At 43.6% G+C, this 26,969-nt stretch overlaps 1 protein-coding gene across 1 annotated transcript in view; it reads left to right on the top strand.

Moving 5' to 3' along the window:
• Window positions 1-26,389, top strand: part of ATP2C2 (ATPase secretory pathway Ca2+ transporting 2) — a 138,813-nt gene extending 112,424 nt beyond the window's left edge. Inside the window, exons 22-27 of the mRNA XM_082270788.1 lie at window positions 2,127-2,195; window positions 6,756-6,872; window positions 17,146-17,293; window positions 22,234-22,329; window positions 22,629-22,770; window positions 25,795-26,389. Coding sequence (XP_082126914.1) covers window positions 2,127-2,195; window positions 6,756-6,872; window positions 17,146-17,293; window positions 22,234-22,329; window positions 22,629-22,770; window positions 25,795-25,913 — 691 coding nt within the window. The 3' untranslated portion in view covers window positions 25,914-26,389. The remainder of the gene's footprint in view (window positions 1-2,126; window positions 2,196-6,755; window positions 6,873-17,145; window positions 17,294-22,233; window positions 22,330-22,628; window positions 22,771-25,794) is intronic.
• Window positions 26,390-26,969: the final 580 nt, after the last annotated feature.

Below are 26,969 nucleotides of genomic sequence, written 5' to 3'. Positions count from 1 at the left end.
TGTGGTGACCAATGTCATAGGTCATACAGAAAGCCCCGCCCTTGAGGGGTTACAGAATGGGAAATCTATTCCGGCCTTTTCTCTGGTTATCCTGCCGAATTTAGGGATTATTTGGATTGAATTTGCAGAGTGAGATCTGACGGTTTAGTATTTCTCATCAAATCTGGATTAAAGCCATGATCTGTGAAGGAATGTGATCCTTTTGTTGCCTCCAAACCCAACAAAAAAAATATCCTTTAAGGAGATTATAAATGACAGAGCCTCTTAGCGTGGACTCTATAGAGCCCGCTGAGCTCCCACAGGAGGAGGACACACCTTTGCCATCCTCCGTGTCAACCCGCTGAGTCTACCCACTAAGTCAATAATTCCTGTGTGCACCCTCACACCTCCCACCCACTAAGTGTATTCTCCATGTGTGCACCCTTCCGACTCCGCCCACTAAGTCCATCCTCCTTGTGTGCACCCTCCAAACTCTGCCCACTAAGTCTATCCTCCATGTGTGCACCCTCCAAACTCTGCCCACTAAATCCTATCCTCCCTGTGTGCACCCTCACACCTCCCATCCACTAAGTCAATCCTCCCTGTGTGCACCCTCCAAACTCCACCCACTAAGTGCATCCTCCCTGTGTGCACCCTCACACCTCCCACCCACTAAGTGTATCCTCCGCATGTGCACCCTCCAAACTCTGCCCACTAAGTCTATCCTCTCTGTGTGCACCCTCCAAACTCCGCCCACTAAGTCTAACCTCCCTGTGTGCACCCTCACACCTCCCATCCACTAAGTCCATCCTCCCTGTGTGCACCCTCCAAACTCCGCCCACTAAGTCTAAACTCCCTGTGTACACCTCCAAACTCCACCCACTGTCTATCCTCCCTGTGTGCACCCTACAAGTCCGCCCACTAAATCTATCCTCCCTGTGTGCACCCTCACACCTCCCACCAAGTCTATCCTTCATGTGTGCACCCTACAAACTCTGCCCACTAAGTCCATCCTTCATGTGTGCACCCTCCAAACTCTGCCCACTAAGTCCATCCTCCATGTGTGCACCCTACAAACTCTGCCCACTAAGTCCATCCTCCATGTGTGCACCCTACAAACTCTGCCCACTAAGTCCATCCTTCATGTGTGCACCCTCCAAACTCTGCCCACTAAGTCCATCCTCCATGTGTGCACCCTACAAACTCTGCCCACTAAGTCTATCCTCCATGTGTGCACCCTACAAACTCTGCCCACTAAATCTATCCTTCCTGTGTGCACCCTCACACCTCCCACCAAGTCTATCCTCCATGTGTGCACCCTCCAAACTCTGCCCACTAAGTCCATCCTTCATGTGTGCACCCTCACACCTCCCACCAAGTCTATCCTCCATGTGTGCACCCTACAAACTCTGCCCACTAAGTCCATCCTCCATGTGTGCACCCTACAAACTCTGCCCACTAAGTCCATCCTCCCTGTGTGCACTCTCACACCTCCCATCCACTAAGTCCATCCTCCCTGTGTGCACCCTCCAAACTCAGCCCACTAAGTGTATCCTCCCTGTGTGCACCCTCCAAACTCTGCCCACTAAGTCTATCCTCCCTGTGTACACCTCCAAACTCCTCCCACCAAGTCTATCCTCCCTGTGTACACCTCCAAACTCCTCCCACCAAGTCTATCCTCCCTGTGTGCACTCTCCAAACTCCGCCCACTAAGTTCATCCTCCCTGTGTGCGCCCTACAAACTCCGCCCACTAAGTCCATCCTCCCTGTGTGCACCCTCCAAACTCCACAAAATAAGTATTTTCTCCCTGTATTCACTTCTAAACTCCACCCACTAAGTCTACCCTTCCTGTGTGCACCCTCCAAACTCCACCCACTAAGTCCATCCTCCCTGTGTGCACCCTCCAAACTCCACCCACTAAGTCCATCCTCCCTGTGTGCACCCTCCAAACTCCACCCACTAAGTCCATCCTCCCTGTGTGCACACTCCAAACTTGGGCACAAAAGCCTTGTGTCACTCTTATACGGCGGGATGCACAGATGGGAGGACACACCACGGTGTTCTGCGTTGTCTCAGTTGAAGCTCCTCCTGCTATCTGGTTGGTGGTTTGGTTGCTCACAGACGGTATTAATTTGTCTCATTGCAGGAGCGCCATAGAAGAAGGGAAAGGAATATTCCACAACATCAAAAACTTTGTCCGCTTCCAGCTCAGCACGTAAGTGCCGCCTTCACCGTTCTCAAGTATTTGTTTATATGGATTCCTTATGTGGTGTCCCCAGAGCTGACCGCTCGCTGGGATGTGCTGATAAAACATTTGAAAGGAATACCAATTTTTTTAGGGAATTTGATAAAACTGAAAAGTGATATGTAAGAAATGACAGCTCCTCTTTATGCACAACGAATGATCTTCGAGATTTATAAGATGTTTGTTGGACGAATGTAACAAGCATTCGCCCATCCCTGATGAATCCTGGCTGTTTTCAATTAATTTATTTTTTTATAATTGTCAGCTCCATCTAGTGGTCATAATGACAGATTTTTTTCTGAAAGACCTCCATCTATTCTGGCCACTAGATGGAGCTAAAAATCATAGGAAATCACTGTAGTAAGAAAAATCCAGAATTCAACAAGGATGGGCAAATGTTTGTCACGGTCATCCCAACAGTTTATTTTTTTTTTATAAATGCGAGGTTATATATCAAAGTTTCGAGACTAGTTTTGTAACATGCCAACAGATGGCAGCACAAGGCTGCACACACAGTCACAGGGAGCTGCAAGCTTCATAAGTCAGTTTTCCAAAAGACATCGTCCTGTGTACATCGGGAGCTGTGCAACTGGTGCTATTCTCACCATGTGTTACCACGTCTGCGATTTCATCATAAACAGCAAGGTAGAACAAAAAGCAAATGTGAAATTCTGCGTGAAACTGGGCAAACTGCCACAGAGACGTTTACATGACTCAGCAAGATTACGGCAATGCTGCAATGAGGAGGTCGGGATGTTATGAGTGGCACGCGCTATTCTTCTCCGCCAATCATCATGCACAAGTTGTCGAATATTCTATATTTTTAGGAGTTTAGCTAGACATGTGAAGAACGCAAAAAAATTTTTGATTCGGTATTTACATAAATTTGTTTAGTTACATTTTTGTTGAATTTGTTTTTGGAATTAGTTTCGGGTATTTCTAATCAATTCGAATTTTCCTAATTTGGTAGAATTGGGAAAATTAGAATCAATTCAAATTCCATTCTGATTGCATTAGAATCAAATTCATTTTCGAAATCAAATTTATTTTATTTGAAATTCAAATTTTGGAAGATGGTTATAATCTTTCTATTCCATTCTATTCTATTGTTTTTTCTATTCTATACTTTTATTTCCTTTTATATTATTTCCTAATAGATTCTATTCTTTTCAAATTCTAATTTATTCTATTCGAAATTTGAATTTCAGAAAATAGTTGTATTGTTATATTCTTCTTAGATTTATTATTTTTGGTTGTTTGTTCTATTTTATGCTGTTCTGTTCTAATTCAAATTTATTGTATTTGAAACTTGAATTTCGGAAGATGGTTATATTCTTTCTAGTCTATGCTATTGTTTTTTTTTTTCTATTCTATTATTTTCTATGCTTCTCTATTCTTTTCGTTTATATTCTATTCTAATCTATTCTGTTCGAATTTGAATTTATTCTCTTCAAATTTTTTGGAAATGGTTATAATCTTTTCTATTAAATTCTATTCTATTGTTTTTTTAATTATGTTCTATTCTTTTCTATTTTATTATTTTCTATTCAAATTTGAATTTATGTGATTTTTCAAATTCAAATTTCAGAAGTAGGTTATATTCCTTTTTATTTTATTTTATTTTTATTCTTTTTTTCTGTTCTTTTCTATTTTTTTTTAATTTTATTCTTTTTTTCTGTTCTTTTCTATTTTTTTTTTATTCTTTTTTTTCTGTTCTTTTCTATTTTATTTCTTTTCCATTTTATTCTTTTCAATTGTATTCAAATTTATTGTATTCAAATTTATTGTATTTGAAACGTATCCCTTTATTCAGTTCTGTTATTTTATTTTATAATCTATTTTGTTCTGTTTTACTATATTATTTTTTATTCTATTCTTTTATATTCTATTATATCCCTTTTATTTTCTATTCTATTGTTTTCTATTTTTTTATTTTGTATTCTTTTCTATTCTATTCCTTTTTTTTTTTCTATTCTTCTTTTATTCTCTTCAGAAATCAGAATTCAATTCTCTGAATTACAAAAGTAACGTATTTAAATGAATCAGAAATAACAAAACACAATTTCGGACAAAATTAAAATTTGAACATTTTTTGAAACAAACTTGAACAGTTTTTGAATTCAAATGGTTTTAGAATTTGATTAGAAAACTATTCGAATTTGATTCAAATAACTGTTCGAATTCTAATTTTGTCTGAAATGTTGTTTTGTTTTTTTGGATTTGTTTAAATTCATTACTATTGTAATTCAGAAATTCGGATACATCCAAATTTCCAAATAATGAAAAATGTATCCGAATTTAAATTTGCAATGAAATGTACCGCACATGTCTAGGTTGAGCTTGTTGAAGGTCTTCCTGATCTCTATTAGACTTCCAGTGATGTTCTTCTGCTCTTGAAGCGCACATGCCACTCAAAACACCTTGAACGACTCATTGCACCATCGGCGTAGACTTGCCGAATCATGTAAACATCTCTGTGGCAGATTTGCCCAGTTTCATGCAGAATTTCACATTTGTTTTTTGTTCTAACTTGCTGTTTATGATGAAATCGCAGACGTGGTAACACACATGGTCAGAATAGCACCAGTTGCACAGCTCCCGATATACACAAGACGATGTCTTTTGGCATGCTGACTTATGAAGGTCGATGCTCCCTGTGACTGTATGCAGCCTTGTGCTGCCATCTGGTGGCGTGTTACAAAACTAGTCTCTAAACTTTTTGATACCACCTCATAGACTTTTATGTGAGTCCTTACCCATTCCCTTACTACACTGCTCAAAAATATTAAAGGAACACTTTTTAATCAGAGTATACAATCAAGTCAATTAAATTCCTGGGATATTGATCTGGTCAGTTAAGTAGCAGAGGGGGTTGTTAATCAGTTTCGGCTGCTTTGGTGTTAATGAAATGAACCACAGGTGCACTAGATGGGCAACAATGGGACAACCTACAAAACAGGAATGGTTTTACAGGTGGAGGCCACTGACATTTTTTTCCTTACTCATCTTTTCTGACTTGTTTTTCACTAGTTTTGCATTTTGCTAGGGTCAGTGTCACTACTGGTAGCATGAGGCGATACCTGGACCCTATAGAGGTTGCACAGGCAGTCCAACTCCTCCAACATCAATACATGCCATTTCCAGAAGGTTTGCTGTGTCTCAGGAACATGGAGGAGATTCCAGGAGACAGGCAGTTACTCTAGGAGACCTGGACAGGGCAGTAGAAGGTCCTTAACCCATCAGCAGGACCGGTATTTGCTCCTTTGTGCAAGGAGGAACAGGATGAGCACTGCCAGAGCCCTACAAAATGACCTCCAGGAGGACACTGGTGTGAATGTCTGTGACCAAACAATCAGAAACCGACTTCATCAGGGTGGCCTGAGGGCCTGACGTCCTCTAATGGCCCTGTGCTCATTGCCCAGCACTGTGGAGCTCGATTTGTATTTGCCATTGAACACCAGAATTGGCAGGTCCACCACTGGTGCCCTGTGCTTTTCACAGATGAGAGCAGATTCACCCTGAGCACATGGGAGAGACCTGAAAGGGTCTGGAGAAGCCATGGAGAACATTATGCTGCCTGTAACATTGTTCAGCATGACTGGTTTGGTGGTGGGTCAGTGATGGTCTGGGAGGCAAATCCATGGAGGGACGCACAGACCTCTACAGGCTGGACAATGGCACCCTGACTGCCATTAGGTATCGGGATGAAATCCTTGGACCCATTGTCAGCCCCTATGCTGGTGCAGTGGGTCCTGGGTTCATCCTGGTACACGACAATAACCGGCCTCATGTTGTGAGAGTATGCAGCCAGTTCCTGGAGGATGAAGGAATTGATACCATTGAATGGCCCCCACGCTCACCTGACCTAAATCCAGTAGAACACCTCTGGGACATTATGTTTCCGTCTATCCGATGCTGCCAGGTTGCACCTCAGTCTGTTCAGGAGCTCAGTGATGCCCTGGTCCAGATCTGGGAGGGAATACCCCAGGACACCATCTTTCATCCCATTTGGAGCTTCCCACCGACATTGTCAGACATGCATAGAAGCACGTGGGGACCATACAAACTACTGAGTACCATTCTGAGTTGCTGCAATGACATTTTAGCAAAATGGACAAGCCTGCTGCATCATTTTTTCACTTTGTTTTTCGGGAGGTCTTTGAATTCAGCCCTCTGTAGGGTGATGATTTTCATTTCCATCAAACGATGTGGCATCCTTTCATTCCTAACACTTTTCCCAGTCCATACCAGTATAGATCCTAACACATTACCCAGTCCATACCAGTATAGATATCCAGCATGAGATTTTTCCCAATTGAGATCTGATGTGTTTTCAAAGTGTTCCTTTCATTTTTTTGAGCTGTGTATATGGCTTGAATATAGCTTGTCCCGTTAGTGATTTTCTCACAGTAGTTGTTCAGCAAAAATGGTGATTGCACTATCTGGTATAAGTCTGTGTATGAAATTGTGAGAAATATGATGAAGCTGGTGTTGTTTTTATGCATTGAATCCCATCGAATCTCTCTCCAGGAGTATCTCGGCACTCAGTCTGATCACTTTATCGACCATCATGAACCTGCCGAACCCCCTCAATGCCATGCAGATCCTCTGGATTAATATCATTATGGACGGACCGCCAGCACAGAGGTATCACACACCGAGAGGACACACATGTGCACAAACCATTCGCTCTTGAACATAACCAGGAAATTCCTTAAAGAAGTAATAAACTGAAATCCAAGAATGTACTATATTCCAGCTTACAATCATTAGATGTGGTGGCTGCATTTGTTTTTCTATTTTTAGGCTTTTTCTAGTGGTGTACCGAAATTTAAATTCTGGACCAAAACCGAAATGACCAGTTTTTAACCACTTAAGCCCCGGAGGATTTTCCTGCTAAAAGACCAGGGGGTATTTTGCGATTCGGCACTGCGTGACTTTAACGGACAATTGCGCGGTCGTGCGACGCTGTACCTAAACGAATTTGACGTCCTTTTTTTCCCACAAACAGAGCTTTCTTTTGGTGGTATTTGATCACCTGTGCGATTTTTTTTTTTTTGATCACGCGCTATAAACAAAAAAAGAGCGACAATTTTGCAAAAATAGCAATATTTTTCACATTTTTTTATATGAAATTCCCCAAAAAAAATGTAAAAATCAAAATTTTTTAACATTTTCGGCCAATTTGTTTTATCCTACCTATGTTTGGTAAAAAAAATCGCAAAAAGCGTATTTTTATTGGTTTGCGCAAAAGTTATCGCGTTTACTAACAAAGGGAAAGATTTTTGTCATTTTTGTTGTTTTTTTTTTAACGCGTAATGGCGGTGATCTGCGATTTTTTTTTTTTGCGGTACTGCGACATTGGGGCGGACAGATCGGACCCTTGACTTACATTTTTGACACTTTTGGGGGTACCAGTGACATTTCTACAGTAATCAGTGCTATTCATATGCACTGTTACTGTAAAAATACACTGGTAGTGAAGGGGTTAACTTTATTTGGGAGGGAGGGGCTGTGTGTGTCCCTAGGGGCGTGCTTTCTACTGTGATTGGCTGTGGCTTGAGCTGTAAGGACACTGATCAACGGATCTACATAGTAGATCCGTGTGATCAGTGTCTTTACACCGAGGAGAATGACAGGTGGCTTGTTTACACAAGCTGCCTGACATTCTCCCTCTTCCCCGACGATCGCCGAGTGACCAGCGCACATTGGGTCCGCTGGTCACACGCGCGGGGGGGTCCGTGACCGCGCGGGAGCGGGAGCGCGCCTCCGCGGGCGCGCGCTCGCTCCCCAGACCCTCCCAGGCTAGTGACGTTAATTGACGTCACTCTGCCTGGCAGGGGCTGACCGCCGCAGTAAATCTACTTGCGGCGGTAGGCAAACGGTTAAAAAATGATTATAATACAATCATATATACAAATATATATATTTTTTAAAAACCGTCAATTTCAATTTCGGTTTCAGCCAAGTGCATCCTGAATTTTCAGTTTTGGTACCAAAATTTTCATTCCAGTGCACCACTAATACCGTACATAAAATTTAAAGGGATGCATATTAAAGATGAATATAATACAATTAAATATATATATATCTTTTTAAATTAATCGTTTTTGAAGTACTTTAATATGCATCCCTTTAAATTCTATTACACATAGAAAAGTAGTGCAGCGCATAAATGATCTAAATTGGGGGTCTTCAAACTATGGCCCTCCAGTTGTTGGGGAACTACAATTCCCATCATGCCTAGTCATGTCTGTGAATGTCAGAGTTTTACAATGCCTCCTGGGATGTGTAGTTCCGCAACAGCTGGAGGGCTGCAGTTTGAGGATCCCTGATCTAAATGATTAAAGTAAAATATTAATACAATCCATAAAAGTCCACAAACATGAGCAGGTAAATCATCAGGGAAGGAGGCCTTGAGTGAAGAAAGGTGAAAAACCCTCCATGCAATGTTGTTCCTTGTGTATTAGCCCATCCACCAAGAAACACACTGCCTCTCACCTCCACTATTCGACCACTAGGGGTCACCAGGCCAATTAATATGATTCGGTTTCTCACAAAGAAATCCCTGCTCAGCTTGGACGGATCCTCCGGTGTCATATAAAATAAGAAATTATCTGATGCTCTCTGTCTTTTAACACATTTTATTAAAGTATTGCAAGGTAAAATTACTTACAAGAAAGGCACTGTCACAGTGCCAAATGCAGACAGTCAGAACTCCTCCCCCCTTACACGTTACGTCAGTGGGCGTGACTTCATCAGCGGGGTTGGAAGTGCGTCAGATCCCCGCTAATTAAATATACAATAGCTTAGCAACTGGAGGCCAAAGCATGCAACCAGGAAGGGGAGATTGCCGCCACGCTCCCCTCCTTACAGGGAGACCTACTCCTCATCCTGGCGACAACGGAAAGGGTAAAAAAGATGCCCGCTTACCACAAGCTGAACATATAACCATAAAACCGGAATAAAACACTAATAAAATTAAAATATATGTTTGGAATACATATAAATTAAAAATATATATATGAGTGTGACGTGAACTGCGGCCCCCATAGATAATCAAAAAACATCAATCAAATAACACAATATACAAAACCGAAAAATTATAATAAAAAATAAATAAATAAATAGCACCCCTACTTATTAGAAATGAAACAGTTCAAATCAAAATCTACATTAATACCTCCGGGCGTTAATACGTGCGTGTGGTAAATCTAATAGGATTCCCTGCGACTGAGTTGGCGTATGTAATTGCCTCCCCTGCAGTGCCGCACCACCTTCTCTAGGCCCCAAAATTTCAAGCCAGTTGGATTACGCTGGTGGCCGATTCTGAAATGCCTAGGGACACTATGGTTGGTTTTACCTTGTTTGATCTTATTAATGTGTTTCCCTACTCGTACATGGAGGGCCCTAGATGTTCTCCCTATATATTGCCATGCTCCAGCATATACAAAAATTCTACGTATTAGTGGTGCACTGAAATGAGAATTTTGATACCAAAACTGAAAATTCAGGATGCACTTGGCTGAAACCGAAACTGAAATTGGCGGTTTTTAAAAAAATATATATATATATATATATATTTATAAATAATTGTATTCAACATTTTAATTATTATCATGAATTTAAATGAATATGAATTTTTTACCGGCCATTATCGGCACCTTTTGAAGCAGTGTTAAAAATCATACTTGCTGCATTGTTGGGACATATTTAGAAAACTGCACCAAAAACGTACCTCCCTATTGAAATCTATTGAAAACGCAGCAAGAACGCATTAAAAATGCACCCCTTGTTGCGTTTTTGATGCATTTTTTGAGTCAAGTGACCTATGAAAAACACTATAAGCAAGGTAAATTTTCTGTAAAATCGCAGTCGTTTTCGGCAGCCTTTATTGGCACTTTTTTTTTCTTTCTCCACAATGCTGAAAATCCAATTTTCGGCCGATAATTTTTGGTGGCTGAAATTTCAGTGCATCACTAGCTTTTTACCACTCTGGTTTTACTTGGTGATCTGGCCAGTAACACACCTCTTGTATTAGAGTGCACCCTCTCTGGATGAAGGAGCACAGGGGGAACTTTAGGACAGCAGCATTGTCACATGTGGAGGGTGGGACCAGAGGAGTGTTAGATTAGCAGATTTAGATACACTAACAAATTGAAGCCAAACTCCAACCCACACTTTTTAAGCAAAACGCAAAACTTCGGGCAATTGTGAAACCTAGAGAGATCCATACATAGATCATATAACGGGAGAAGATTTAGTTAGACAGAAGAGTAGATTTTTAGATTTTTATTTGTTTGGAGAATTATTTTTATTTATTTAAGAAAACATACAAAAGTTACAAAACAAGCATTCCACAAGAAAAAACAACACCGTGTAACATAAGGCACATTCAGGCTCGGTTCACATTTATGCGATGCGGGAAGGCTGCGAATTCGCAGCCTGTTCCCGCATCGCACACGCACCCCCGGCAGTTCACACTGCCATATGCGATACGCTGGGGGTGTCGATGTAATCTTAACGACACCCCCAGTTTGATCGCATATAGCGGTGCGATCGTGCAGTTCGCACAGGAGCGGATCGCACAAGTGTGAACCGCTGTGCGATCCGATCCTGATGCGGCTGCAAAAATGCCTCCTGTGCGTGTTTGCTCCGGGTGCGATGCGAATTTAGCCATACAAACTGTATGGCTAAACTCGCACCGCACAGCTGATCGCATGTAATGTCGGAGCAGTGCGCTCCGACATTACATGCGAACCCGGCACTCGCAGAAGTGTGAACCGGGGCTCACTCTTATTAGTGCCGGTTCACACTAGGTCGCTCCGACTTCGGGGGCGACCTGTGAAGTCGCGTGCAGCGCGACTTCGGCACGATTTGCACGGACTTCATAAAATTAATGTCTATGCAAGCCGCCTCCAGGTCGCCCCGAAGTAGTACAGGACCCTTTTTCTAAGTCGGAGCGACTTGTGTCGCTCCTATTAGAACGGCTCCTGTACCGCACAATGAGAGCGTGACGGACCGTGACTTGTCAGGCTGACAAGTCGCGGTCGAAGTCGTAGAAGTGTGAATTACTGATAGTTTGATTTAATTGGTTTTGATAATAAAACATCAGCAATAAATAAAAGACCCGATCACATCGTATAATACACCAATAAAAGTTCTCTGCGGCAGATTTTCGGTAGCTGTGTGCTATATTGTAATATTTGGTTGCACAGTTTGGTAACAAATGTCTCAAAAATGATCACACTGAGGCGACACGACTTCGGGGGGCGACCTGTGAAGTCGCGTGCACCGCGACTTCGGCGCGACTTGCAGGGACTTCACATAATGGAAGTCTATGCAAGTCGCTCAGAGGTCGCCCCAAAGTAGTACAGGACCCTTTTTCTAAGTCGGAGCGACTTGTGTCGCTCCTATTAGAACGGGTCCTGTGCTAATCAATGGACCGCGACCTACCGCGACTTGTCAGGCTGACAAGTTGCCTGACAAGTCGCGCTAATGTGAATGGGCTCTGAATGTTCTGTCTGACAGTCTAATAAAAACGTATTGAACACAAAACAGAAACATATTTGCAGCAAAGCAATTCTATACATGTATAATCTTTAAGAAAACCGCTTGGGAGATTTACCCCTCAATTTATCCTGGTGTCACTAGGACAAGAAGTGTTGGGAAATCCAAAATGTTACAGCGGTCACCAGAACAGGAAGTGAGGGAAAATCTTCCAGTTTCAGGGACAAGTAAAATAAATTTCCCCAGATATCAGAGATTTCCTCTCCCTTCATGTTGTGTCTGACTCTGTGGGGTGGGAAGTGAAAGGAAATCTCTGCAATGTGCAATAAAACTTGATGGGGTTCCTACCCTAGGCCAATCCTTCTCAGGGCCGGATCACATACACATAACAGTCCGGATGCGTTTCCGCATGCGTGTTTTTGATGCGTTCCAGTGTATTTTTAATGCACTCTAGTGTATTTTTTTCTCTGCTTTTTTTTCCCCAAAGTCTCCTGTATAATTTTTTTTTCTGTAATGCATTTCAGTGCATTTTTGATGCATTCCTGTACGTTTTTGGTGCATTTTGCTCCGTTCCAGTTCAGTTCATTGCTGAAAAAATGCAGCACGTTCTACTTTAGTTGAATTTACTGGAACGCACTGCAATGATGTGAACTTTGCCATTGAAAGCCATGTAACTTGCTGTCCATGCATTTTTGATGTAGAAAAAAAAATGCACTGGACTGCATGTGGTGTGTGAACCGGTCCTCATGGATACACCATCACAAACACATTGAACTGGATTGACCAGTGTCTTCTCAACCTTACCAACTCTGTAACTATGTAGTTATATGATTGTGTAACTTTGTAACTGTGCAACTTTGTTACTATGTAATTGTAGGTAATGTTAGGCAAGGCCGGCCATAGGCGGTTCACATTTCGGCTGGTTTGGCAGCAAGCGGCCAAAATTCGAACCTTGTGTGGGCAGGCTGAATGTACCAAGTAATTGATCAATCAACTTGTGCAAAATCAGCCTGCTGGGTTTACTTGCAGCCAACGGGCGGCTGGTGCTCCATGGGCTGGGGGGGGGGGGCCTGCGGTAGACCAACCGCCCCATACCCCCCCCCCCCCCCACACCAGGCCGCACACCATCCCCCCACCCCGGACCACAGCGAAACAGGAGAGACGGGAGAGGAGAGGACAGGACAAGCAGGACCCCCCCCCCCCCCGCTCACTCACCCTGCCTGGATGCAGCAGCAGGCAGCGGCTTCGGCTTCTTCCCCCCTGTCTTCTGCGTCTCCTCCCTCCTCCTCCTTGCCCAGTGGCATGGCTTCTCCTTTCGGCCAATCGGGAAACGGGTCTCAAAACCCGCTTCCTCATTGGCCAGGAGGAGGATCCGTGTGACAGTAGCGAATTTTCATTCGCTATTGTCACACAACTGGGTGGGCTCGGGCGCACTGCTCTGTGCCCCGAGCCCACCCTTTTGTTTTTTTTTTAGCCTGTGAGAGCCTCTGACTCTAATCACATGGTTATAAAAAAAGCCCCATTGAACTCCCATGTGTCCAGTGCCCCGCATGTAGATTAGGGGGATGGACGCATGGATGGGGGGGTGGCGCCCCATATGACCAGCCACCACTGCTTGCAGTTATTGCTAGTGGCTGCTATAGCTGCTAGCAATAATCACTGTCTTCTCCCAGCGGGGGTGGCTTCCCCTGCCTGCTCCAAACTGGGAGTATACAATGTCTCAGCAGGAGGGATTCCCCTGTCAGCATTGTCTGTGTTGATGGGGGAATCGTGCAAATTTTTTTCTTGCAACCCGTGGTTGCAAGAAAGAAATTGGCACCATCTATGACTGGTCTAATGGAGCATATAAGAGGAATAAAAACATGACTCTGGTATTTGATTATTTGCACACTCAGGAGCTGGGAGACAACATGTGAGGTCAGTCCTCCGATCCCAGGCCTTCATGTTAAAGAGTCAGACGAAGATGCATAAAAAAACCTAAATAACGGGGAGATATGAATCTTCCAAAAGCAAAACTGCACTGTTGTAATAATCTAAAGCTCCCTATATAATATACAATCTGATTGCACCAAAACCTTGCAATCTGATGCCAAACATAAACCTTCCCTTCAGTGACCCAGGGATCCTCAAACTACGGCCCTCCAGCTGTTGCGGAACTACACATCCCATGAGGCATTGTAAAACTCTGACATTCACAGACATGACTAGGCATGATGGGAATTGTAGTTCCTGAACAACTGGAGGGCCATAGTTTGAAGACCTCTGCGTCTGTATCGAATCGAGCACCCCCTGCATAGAAGATCTACAGGTTACCATATACTATACAATCTGCTTTAGATGTACCATCAGCTACGTAATGTAAAGGTCTTGTTGATTTGAATCAAAAATGAAATTCATTGTTAGGCTCAATTCACGCTGGGGGCGGCTTCAAAGTCGCCCGACTCTGAAGCCGCCCCACACAGCGCGACTTGCGAATGACTTCTTTAGTAGAAGTCAATGCAAGCCGCTGCAAAGACGCCCCCAAGTATTGCAGGAACCTTTTTCTAAGTCAGAGCGACTTGAGTCGCTCCGGTTAGAGCGGTTCCATTGCACTGAATGGAGCGCGACTTGTCAGGTGACTAAGTCATGTGACAAATCGCCCCAGTGTGAACCGAGCCTTAAAGTATAAGTAAAGGCAAAACGTGTTGTGTTTTTTTTTTTTTTTTTAGTTTTGGTTAGAGTGGAGAGGGATTAGGACACCTGTCAGGTTTTTATTGCTGTTTGTTACTCAGTTAGGAAGATTCATCCTCTCCATTTGTCCTGTTTACTGTTATCATTCAAAGTGAAAGTAAAGGAAAACTCTACATTTTGGGTTGTCCCCAGAAAAGTAATAGAGGGGAAATCTTCCAATGTGGACACTAGTTCTGGTATTTGAGGAATTCCCTTAACCACTTGCCGACTGCCGTCAGTAGATTTACTGCGGCAGTCAGCCCCTCACAGGCAAAGCGACGTAGGTCTAGCCTGTGAGGCTCTGGGGAGCGAGCGCGCGCGCCCCCCCCCCCCCCCCCGGGTGTGTGACCAGCGGACCCGATGTCCACCGGTCACTCTGCGATCGTCGGGGGTGAGGGAGAAAGGCAGGCGGCTGATGTAAACAAGCCGCCTGTCATTCTCCCCTGTGTATGAATGGTGATCATACGGTTCTACTTTGTAGGACCGTTGATCATTGTTCCTACAGCTCAAGCCACAGCCGATCACAGTTAGAATCACGCCCCTAGGGACACACATAACCCCTCCCTCTCAAATAAAGTTAACCCCTTCACTGCCAGTGTAATTTTACAGTAACAGTGCATATTTATAGCACTGATTACTGTAGAAATGTCACTGGTAACCCCAAAAGTGTCAAAAATGTCAGTCAAGGGTCCGATCTGTCCGCCCCAATGTGGCAGTACCGCAAAAAAAATTGCAGATCGCCTCCATTACGCGTTAAAAAAAAAAAACAACAAAAATGACAAAAATCTTTCCCTTTGTTAGTAAACGCGATAACTTTTGCGCAAACCAATCAAAATACGCTTTTTGCGATTTTTTTTTTTTTTTTTTTTTTTTAAACAAATTGGCCGAAAATGTTAAAAAATTTTGATTTTTTTTTGGGGGGGAATTTCATATATAAAATGTGAAAAATATTGTTATTTTTGCAAAATTGACTCTCTTTTTTTGTTTATAGCGCATGATCAAAAGATCGCACAGGTGATCAAATACCACCAAAAGAAAGCTCTGTTTGTGGGAAAAAAACTTTCGTTTAGGTACAGCGTCGCACGACCGCGCAATTGTCCGTTAAAGTCACGCAGTGCCGAATCGCAAAATACCCCCTGGTCAGGAAGGGGGTAAAATCTTCCGGGGCTTAAGTGGTTAATTTGCAGAGATTTCCTCTCACTTTCTGTTTGGCTATGGGACAGGAAGTGAAGGTAAATCTCCCCAATGGAACACAGATGGCAAAACCTGACAGTGGTTATAACCCTCCCTTACTCAATCCAAAATGGGGGAAAAAAAGTTTTGCCTTTAGTCCTAACTGCAGGCGATTTAAAGTTTTAGTGTGCTAGTATGCATTGCATTCTATCACTTTATGTAAAAACTTACCTTAGAACGAAGCCCCACCAGCGAGGAGCTGTCACCGATGAGTGCTTTCATCTTCACCCAGTCTTATTTACATATTCGCAGACTCAGGCTGTGTGACTGGCCAGAGTTGTGATGACGTCACTCCCGCACATGCACGCTGGAGCCGCCGTTTAGGGCACAGGACTCTGAAGGAATTGCCTGGGCGACCGTTCCGTCAGATTGCATGCGCCGATGATGTCACTGGCTGCATGTACAGTAAATAGCTCCTAATCGCTGCATGTTTAGGAGATATTTACAGTACCTATAGGTAAGTCTTATTATAGGCTTACCTATAGGTAAAATTCATGTATGGGAGTCAGGGCCGCTGATAGGGGGGGGGGACCCCAGTCCTCCTGTAAGGGGCCTGGCCACACAGGGGGCCCCAACAGCATGGGAATCTGTGCTTTGGGGGGAAGGGGCAAATACAAAAGGAAGCCTGGTGCAGCTCTCCGCAGCAGCTAAAAAACAGTTTCTCCCTCTCTCCTGCCAGCTTTCAGCTGCTGCAGGGAGAGACACAGGCACAGGGCATCATTCCTGACATTGCTTCTCTGACACCGATCCCCCCCCCCTTTCCATGTGCCCCCCTTTCACTGTGCTGCCCCCCGCCCACAGCGCTGCAGACTTCCCTGTCCTGTAAAAAATAACAATTTAAAAATAAAATAAAAAATTAAACATTAATAAATTATTTTAAAAATTGTAAAATAAAAGAATTGTTATAACTTTTTACTTTTAAAAAAAAAATTATACATTTAAAAAAAAGAAAAAAAAATGTAAAAACAATTAAAGGGCAAATTCACACAGGCTGTCTGGTATGTTCCACTAATAGTGATTTTAGTGTATACTTAGTTAAAATATTGTCTTGATAAATTTGGGGGGGGGGGGGCTGCCAGGTAGGGCTGCACAGGGCGCCATGATTTCTAACAGCAGCCCTGATCGGAGTTTATTCCCACCTTTAAGGTTTGTCCCCATTTTACAAAATGTTGGTAAGCCTAAAAGAGACTGTACAGTGATTGTACAATCAGATTGTGTAGTGTATGGTCAGCCTAAGACTGATTATTGAGGAGCTCAGCTGTGACAAGTCCTCTAAATTTGGAGACTGAAGCATGAGGACACCATAAACATCCCAAATGTCCCGTCTATATATCCTACCATTCTGATCCGGTGTTTACTGTCAGCTAATGAAGAACTACAAGTCCCAGTGGGCTGTTGGCAGGCAATTCATGCTGAGCCTTGTAGTTCCCCATCCTCCATCTCTCCTCATATCTCCGTCTCTGTGCAGTTTAGGGGTGGAGCCGGTCGATAAGGACGCCATCAAGCAGCCTCCGCGGAACTCCAAGGAAGCCATTCTCGGCAAGACCTTACTGCTAAAGATCCTTCTGTCCGCGGCCATCATCATCAGCGGGACGCTCTTCGTCTTCTGGAAGGAGGTAGGGAATGCTAATAGGGAGGAGGGGGGGGGTGGGTTGCAGGATTTTGCAGAGTGGGGAGGATCATGGGTGGCAATTAAGAGGTGGAAAGCAATTAGGACTAAATGACTTAATTCCTGGTACAAGGAGGGAGACTCTGCCACTCGCTTCATTAACTCATTAGATCCATTACTTGTTATAAATTTAAAATATATAGAGGGGGAGGGATATAAGGGGGGGGGGGCAATCCATTTCTTTTCCAGAACATTCCGCCATTTCCGTTCATTTTTGTATTCTTAGAACTGCATCAGTTTTTGGTAGAGCCCCCTCATTTACTGGGTGGAGTTCTGTGATACCCTGGGTGGAGCATCCCCCATACACTGGGGTGAAGCTCCACCATGCACTTGTGGAGCCCCCCTTACTCTACACTGGGTGGACCCTCACCATACCCTAAATTGAGTGCCGCCATACACTGGGTGGACCCCCCCCCCCCCCAAATACACTGGGTTGAGCACCTCCATACACTGAGGTAAAGTCCTCCCATACATTAGATGGAGCACCACCATACACTGGGGGAAAATCCTTCCCTACAATACTACAATAGACTGCTCACCACCATACACTGGGGGAAAAACCTTCCCTACAATACTACAATAGACTGCTCACCACTATACACTGGGGGAAAACCCTTCCCTACAATACTACAATAGACTGCTCACCACCATACACTGGGGGAAAACCCTTCCCTACAATACTACAATAGACTGCTCACCACCATACACTGGGGGAAAACCCTTCCCTACAATATTACAAAAGACTGCTCACCACCATACACTGGGGGAAAACCCTTCCCTACAATATTACAAAAGACTGCTCACCACCATACACTGGGGGAAAACCCTTCCCTACAATATTACAATAGACTGCTCACCACCATACACTGGGGGAAAACCCTTCCCTACAATACTACAATAGACTGCTCACCACCATACACTGGGGGAAAACCCTTCCCTACAATATTACAATAGACTGCTCACCTCTATACACTGGGGGAAAACCCTTCCCTACAATACTACAATAGACTGCTCACCACCATACACTGGGGGGAAACCCTTCCCTACAATATTACAATAGACTACTCACCACCATACACTGGGGTGAAGCCCTCCCATGCAATAGACCCTGGATGGAGCACAGCCATATACAGGGATGGAGCCTCCCCAAGACACTGAATTGAGCACCACCATACACTGGGTGAAAGTAATGTGGGTTTGTGGCGCGCTTCAGAAGTGAAATGTTTAAAAATTAGATGGTGTGATAAAAATTATTAAACCAAATAAAGTGCTATTTTTTTAAAATGACATATTCTTTTGGCTGGGGTATATTTCCACTTCAAATATAAACGTGATAATGTGATTCAGTGAATATATAAACAATCTGTATTACCTCTATACCTTATTAAACATATTTAAAAGTGCTGAGTGTTTTCAATCTTCAAAGAATAATAAAGACAACAAATAAATACGTATTCCAATTAAAAAAATATAAATAAATATAAATTAATAAATAAGGTGCAGTGTAAATTAATGTCCATTAAATATCATCCACAATAAGGTGTAATTCAACTCAATATCTTCAAAAACCAAAACGTGCTTCCGTGCAGATAAAAGTGCTGTGACTTGCTGCCTCCACCAGGTGTCACATCTAGGTGCTCTAAACTCTCACCTTGATAAGGTGTAAAATACGCCTGTGTATATAGATTTAGCCTCCGAGATGATAATTAGGGGCTTTCGCTCTTTCCAATATCTTATTCCTGCTTCCGGGTAATCCTGTTCTGTCCGTTATAAGGTGCTTATACTTTATGGGGTCCTCACCTCCTATCTCGAACTCTCCCTGTGACGTAACGCGTAGGAGGAGCCGCCAGACACCGGAAGTGACGTTAGAGAACGGAGCGAAGTTCTCCCGACGCTGATTTTTACATTTTTATGCGCTGAAACTACCTGCTAATTGTAAGTGCAACTGATTCTTTTAATGAATAAACTGATTTTAAATACTGCACCATGATGGCCCTTTATGTTTACTGAGCCCGAGGTCGAGATAGGAGGTGAGGACCCCATAAAGTATAAGCACCTTATAACGGACAGAACAGGATTACCCGGAAGCAGGAATAAGATATTGGAAAGAGCGAAAGCCCCTAATTATCATCTCGGAGGCTAAATCTATATACACAGGCGTATTTTACACCTTATCAAGGTGAGAGTTTAGAGCACCTAGATGTGACACCTGGTGGAGGCAGCAAGTCACAGCACTTTTATCTGCACGGAAGCACGTTTTGGTTTTTGAAGATATTGAGTTGAATTACACCTTATTGTGGATGATATTTAATGGACACTAATGAACACTGCACCTTATTTATTAATTTATATTGATTGAAGAGTGAAAGCACATAGCACTTTATATTTTGGAGCAACTATTTGCACATTTTTAATTGGAATACGTATTTATTTGTTGTCTTTATTATTCTTTGAAGATTGAAAACACTCAGCACTTTTAAATATGTTTAATAAGGTATAGAGGTAATACAGATTGTTTATATATTCACTGAATCACGTTATCACGTTTATATTTGAAGTGGAAATATACCCCAGCCAAAAGAATATGTCATTTTAAAAAAATAGCACTTTATTTGGTTTAATAATTTTTATCACACCATCTAATTTTTAAACATTTCACTTCTGAAGCGCGCCACAAACCCACATTACTTTAACCCTGTATCAACTGGTTGCTGGTACCAGTACCGTGGTGCAGCAATTAGAAGGAAACCCACACTACCTCAGATAGCGCAGGAACCACCCATACACATAAGATACACTGGGTGAAGTCTCCATAAACTGAGTTGACCACCTCCATACACTGTGGTAAAGCCCTCCCATGCAATAGATAGAGCACCACTATACACTAGTGTGAAACCCTCCCCTACAATAGATGGAGCACCACCATACAACGGGGTAAGCCCCCCATACACAGAGTTGAGCACTGCCATACACTGGGTGCAACCCCCATCCACTGTGTGGAGCACCGCCATATACAGTGATGGAGCCTCCCCAAGACACTGAGTTTAGCCCCCCCCCCATACACGGAGTTGAGCACAACTATAAACTGGGTGAAGCCCTCCCATAAACTGAGTTGACCACCACCATACACTGGGGTAAAGCCCTCCCATACAATAGATGGAGTACCACCATACACTGGGGTGAAGTTGACCCCCCCCAAACACGGTGTAGAGCACTGCTGTACACTGGATGGAGCCCCCTTCCCCATACACTGAGTTGAGCCCCCTTCCCCATACACTGAGTTGAGCCCCCTTCCCCATACACTGAGTTGAGCTCCCTTCCCCATACACTGAGTTGAGCACCACCATGCACTGGGTAAAGCCCCCTCTGTACACTAAGTTGAGTACTGCCATACACTGTATAGAGCCCTGCCATACACAGGGGTGGAGCCCCTTCCCCTATACACGGAGTTGAGTACCGCTATACACTGGGTGAGCCCCCATACACTGAGTTAAATTATAACTAAAGGCAAAACCTTTAATTTTGGATAGAGTAGAGAAGGATTAAAACAACTGTCTGTGTCCCCGTTAGTGAGATTCACCCTCTCTGTTTGTTTGTTCTGTTTTGCCATTATAATTGAAAGTGAAAGTAAAAGTAAATCCCAAATTTTGGGGTATCCCCAGAAAAGTAATAGAGGGGAAATCTTCCAATGGAGACACTAGTTCTCCCAAGAGATTTCCTTTCACATCCTGTTTGGCTGTAGGACACAGGTGGGTGCGTAGGGTAGGTGCGTAGGACACAGGTTGGTGCGTAGGGTAGGTGCGTAGGACACGGGTGCGTAGGATGCAGGTGGGTGCGTAGGACACAGGTGGGTGCGTAGGGTAGGTGCGTAGGATGCAGGTGGGTGAGTAGGGTAGGATGCAGGTGGGTGCGTAGGGTAGGTGTGTAGGACACAGGTGGCTGCGTAGGGTAGGTGCGTAGGACACAGGTGGCTGCGTAGGGTAGGTGCGTAGGACACAGGTAGCTGCATAGGGTAGGTGCGTAGGACACAGGTGGCTGTGTAGGGTAGGTCCACAGGACACAGGTGGCTGCGTAGGACACAGGTGGCTGCATAGGGTAGGTGCGTAGGACACAGGTGGCTGCATAGGGTAGGTGAGTAGGACACAGGTGGCTGCATAGGGTAGGTGCGTAGGACACAGGTGGCTGCATAGGGTAGGTGTGTAGGACACAGGTGGCTGCATAGGACACAGGTGGCTGCATAGGGTAGGTGCGTAGGACACAGGTGGCTGTGTAGGGTAGGTCCGCAGGACACAGGTGGCTGCATAGGGTAGGTGAGTAGGACACAGGTGGCTGCATAGGGTAGGTGCGTAGGACACAGGTGGCTGCATAGGGTAGGTGCGTAGGACACAGGTGGCTGCATAGGACACAGGTGGCTGCATAGGGTAGGTGCGTAGGACACAGGTGGCTGTGTAGGGTAGGTCCGCAGGACACAGGTGGCTGCGTAGGACACAGGTGGCTGCATAGGGTAGGTGCGTAGGACACAGGTGGCTGCATAGGGTAGGTGCGTAGGACACAGGTGGCTGCATAGGGTAGGTGCGTAGGACACAGGTGGCTGCATAGGGTAGGTGGGTAGGACACAGGTGGCTGCATAGGGTAGGTGGGTAGGACACAGGTGGCTGCATAGGGTAGGACACAGGTGGCTGTGTAGGGTAGATGCATAGGACACAGGTGGCTGCGTAGGTGCATACACAGGTAGGTGCGTGGGACACAGGTAGGTGTGTAGGACAAAGGTGGAGCTTGCCCATACACTGCAGTATCTGCCGCATTTATTGGTTTTGCTTGTGCTGCAACATCTTCCATTTGCACTGTGATGTAATATTCATGTAATGTCTCATTTCCATCCTCCAGATTCCGGACGGGAAAGTCACGCCGAGGACAACCACCATGACCTTCACCTGCTTCGTCTTTTTTGACATGTTTAATGCCCTGGGCTGCCGCTCTCTGGTGAGTGACACCCCATAGAGACAGAATAAATGGTTCAGTTCTGTGTGGGGCTCTGTGTTGAATTATGCTCCTTTCCGGAGCTCCTTTACTGGCCCACAGACTGGATCTCCTAAACGTTGAGACCTCGTCACCAGCTCCACCACCACAGTACACTGTGCCTGATACTTTCCTAACCCACCCAATAGTTTAAAAACAAAAAAAAAAAAGCGGCTCTAAATATAGAAAGACTTTAGGTAAACTATCAATTCTGGGTGGAATAAATAAACTCTATTCATTTACACCGATTCCTCCCTCTGCAGCATAAAACAGTCTTCGAGATTGGCTTCTTCAAAAATCGGGTGTTCTGGTACTCGGTGATTGGCTCCATCCTGGGACAGATGGCCGTCATCTACATCCCCCCTCTTCAGAAGATTTTCCTGACACAGAACCTGCATGCCCTGGGTAAGTCACAGGAGAGATCAGACCAGTGTGCATCTTCTTTCCATCTCCTATCTGAACAATGTTTATACACAATGTTACTTTGTATCTCTGTCTCCTGTCTGATCAATGTAACATTGTTTATAAACATTGTTCAGGCGTGAGATAGAGAGATACAACGTAACATTGTTTATAAATGTAGCAATGTTTCCAGGCCTTGAGCCTGATGTGGGTCTGCCATTGTTACCGGTAACACCTCCAACACATTTAAGTTGTGAACCCAGGTGTGAGAACTGAGACAATGACCATTCCGCCATCTTTGGTTTGTTTTGTTTATTGTAGTTTGGGGATGGGAGAAGGGAATGAGTGGGATACTCCTCTGGCTCAACTAGGTTAGCTGGGACTTTATACAAAAATGCCCGTTGGCGCTGTCTTGACGCCAGCTGAATGCCGACCAGCGCTTCCTGACGCTTGAAAATACAGCTTTGCTGAACTGTGCTAGAACTTCGACTTTAACTTGTTTGTTAACTCAGAAGATCCAGGACTGTAAAACTCTTGACTCCGGACACTCAATTTAGCTCAAAAGTCACTGAACAGCTCCCTCCAACCGCACACTGTACACTGACTTTTCAGGGCCCAACCACTGGTACCCCCTCTAATACTTCAGGGTCTCCTGACTAGGTACCCCCTCTAATACTTCAGGGTCCCCTAACTAGGTACCCCCTCTAATACTTCAGGGTCCCCTAACTAGGTACCCCCTCTAATACTTCAGGGTCCCCTGACTAGGTACGCCCTCTAACACTTCAGGGTCCCCTGACTAGGTACCCCCTCTAATACTTCAGGGTCCCCTAACTAGGTACCCCCTCTAATACTTCAGGGTCCCTTGACTAGGTACCCCCTCTAACACTTCAGGGTCCTCTGACTAGGTACCCCCTTTACAGATAGCTGACTCCTGGATCCCTGGAACCTTCTCTGGAGTGGTCCCCTCTACACTTGGCAGACCCCTAGGGGCAGTTCACAGTACTCACAACCTTGGCAGGCTTTCCTGGAACTGAACCCCTCTTCCTCCGCTGGTTCTCGGCACACCGGATCCCCTCTGCAGCTCAACTCCGCATTCTCTGGATTCCCAGGCAGCCCCCCAAGACACCCGATCCTTCTGACAGGAGGAGAGACAGTCGTACTCTCCCTCCTGGGACTCATGCGTTCCCCTCAAACTTATACCCCTTCCCAGAATCCTCTGCGGCAGAATCTGCCTTCTGGGGTAGATACAGGCCTGAGTGTGTCTCTGATTGGATTTCCTCCACTGCCCAATGAGAACCCTCTCATGGAGCCAGTGGGGAGACTCCCCTCTCAGTAACCACACCTGGGAGACATGACAGCCAGCTGAAATCATGGCCCTGCTGTTAGGCAGCCAAGGCCCAATATACTTTTACCTAGCACCTACCTATAGGGGGCTACATAAACATTGTCAAAGCAGGAGAGATAGAGAGAGATAAGGTAGCACTGTTTAAAAATATTGTATTTCTCTATCTCCTGCTTGGACATAGAGAAATATAATGTAACATTGTTTATAAACTATCTCCCATCTGAACAATGTAACATTGTTTATAAATTATATTCAGACTGGACATGGAGAGATATAAAAAAGTAACCCTGTTTAATAATATTGTATTTCTCTATCTCCAGTCTGAATATTATTTATAAACAATGTTACATTGTTCAGATGGAAGATAGAGAGATAGCAAGATACAATGTTGTAAACAATTTTACATTGTCTCCCCTATTTGAACAATGTTTATAAACAATGTTATTTTATAGCTCTCTCTCACTTGTCTGATCAATGTTTATAAACAATGTAACTTTGTTCAGATGGGAGATTGATCAATGTTAATAAACTGTTTTTTTTTCTCCCATCTGAACAAAGTTACATTGTTTATAAACATTGATCAGACAGGTGATACAGAGATATAAGGTAACATTGTTTATAAACCTTGTTCAAATGGGAGATAGCAAGATACAGTGTTACATTGTATCTCTCTATCTCCCATCTGAGCAATGTAACATTGTTTATAAATAATATTTAGACTGGAGATAGAGAGATAGAGAGATATAAAGTAACACTGTTTAAAATAATTGTATTTCTCTATCTCCTGCTTGGACAATGTTTATAAACAATGCTACTTTGTAGCTCTCTAGCACCAGTCTGATCAATGTTAATAAACTGTTTTTTTTTTCTGACTGGTGCTAGAGAGCTACAAAGTAGCATTGTTTATAAACATTGTCCAAGCAGGAGATAGAGAAATACAATTATTTTAAACAGTGTTACTTTATATCTCTCTATCTCCAGTCTAAATATTATTTATAAACAATGTTACATTGTTCAGATAGGAGATAGAGAGATACAATGTAACACTGTATCTTGCTATCTCCCATTTGAACAAGGTTTATAAACAATGTTACCTTATATCTCTGTATCACCTGTCTGATCAATGTTTATAAACAATGTAACATTGTTCTGATGGGAGATACAAAATAACATTGTTTATAAACCTTGATCAGACTGGTGATAGAGAGGTAAAAGGTAACATTGTTTATAAACATTGATCAGACTGGTGATAGAGAGGTAAAAGGTAACATTGTTTATAAACATTGATCAGACTGGTGATAGAGAGGTAAAAGGTAACATTGTTTATAAACATTGATCAGACTGGTGATGGAGAGGTAAAAGGTAACATTGTTTATAAACAGTGATCAGACTGGTGATGGAGAGGTAAAAGGTAACATTGTTTATAAACAGTGATCAGACAGGTAATAGATACAAAGTAAACGTTTTTATAAACCATGATCAGATGGGAAATCGAGAGATACGATGTTTATAAACAATGTTACTTTGTATCTCTCTTTCTCTGTCTGAACAAGGACTAAAAACTGTCATACAACAATCATTCAATATTCATATACAACCTGGAAAATCTGGGTTGAAGGTCCACTGTAGAGAACAATGAGATTTTTCAGTGCTACTGCTAATGTGTTTTTTTTCCTGCACAGATCTCCTCTTCCTTACCGGCCTGGCATCCTCTGTATTCATCGTGTCAGAACTGATAAAGATTTGTGAACAGTACTGCTGCAGGAAGAAGACAGTGAAGGTTTTGGAGGAGGACATATAACCTGGACTCATCTGTATTCTCGTCACCCTTTCCTTTCACCACTCCTGTGACCTGCCCCCACCCTCCCAATCATGTGATCTCCGATGTCACTTGGCAACGCGCCCCGCACTATAATACGTATTTATGTAAAAGTTGACACTACTGTGTTTTATGGGAAAAAAAAGAAAACTTTGTCATTTATCAGGCATGAGTACCGACAGGAGAAGACTTGCAGAAAACAGTTTTGCGTTCCCGATCAACCGACAAGACAATGAGCCTTGCATTCTTTTTCTTCTTCTTCTTCTTTTTTTTTTTTTTTTTTTTGTATTTTACAATTCATTTTAAAATAAAGACACATCATTTATTTTTTAAAAAGAATAATAATAATGATTTCCATTCTCACTGGCTACATAAGAAAAAGGTTTATATTGAAGGTGAAATGCTGCCATCTGCTGGTTTATTGTGGAAGCACTGACCACTATGCTTCCCACTGACAAGAATGGCCACCATTGTAAAGGGATCCTCTGACCACCAATGTAAAGGGATACTTATCCTCTGACCACCAATGTAAAGGGATCTTTATCCTTTGACCACCAATGTAAAGGGATCCTTATCCTTTGACCACCAATGTAAAGGGATCCAATCATTTTCATGATCCAAACATTATTATTATTATTATTCTTGCATTTCATGATTATTACTTTTATTGAGCAGTGTGTTGTTAACAAACAATCCTCCCAAGGTGACAAATATGCCCGATCATTGGGCTGGATGCAGTCCTTTCTTGGCTTTAACTGGCCCTAAGGGCCCAATTCCTCCTACTGACAACAGCAATGGAGCATTATTCTTCCCACTGACACCAATGATGGGGCACTATTCCTCCCACTGACACCAACGATGGGGCACTATTCCTCCCACTGACACCAACGATGGGGCACTATTCCTCCCACTGACACCAACGATGGGGCACTATTCCTCCCACTTACACCAACGATGGGGCACTATTCCCCCAGTGACATCAATGATGGGGCACTATTCCTCCCACTGACACCAACGATGGGGCACTATTCCTCCCAC

Source organism: Pelophylax lessonae, assembly GCF_965119305.1.
Source record: "Pelophylax lessonae genome assembly, chromosome: 10".
Taxonomy (NCBI): domain Eukaryota; kingdom Metazoa; phylum Chordata; class Amphibia; order Anura; family Ranidae; genus Pelophylax; species Pelophylax lessonae.
This window is presented reverse-complemented; position numbering and strand designations above follow the sequence as displayed.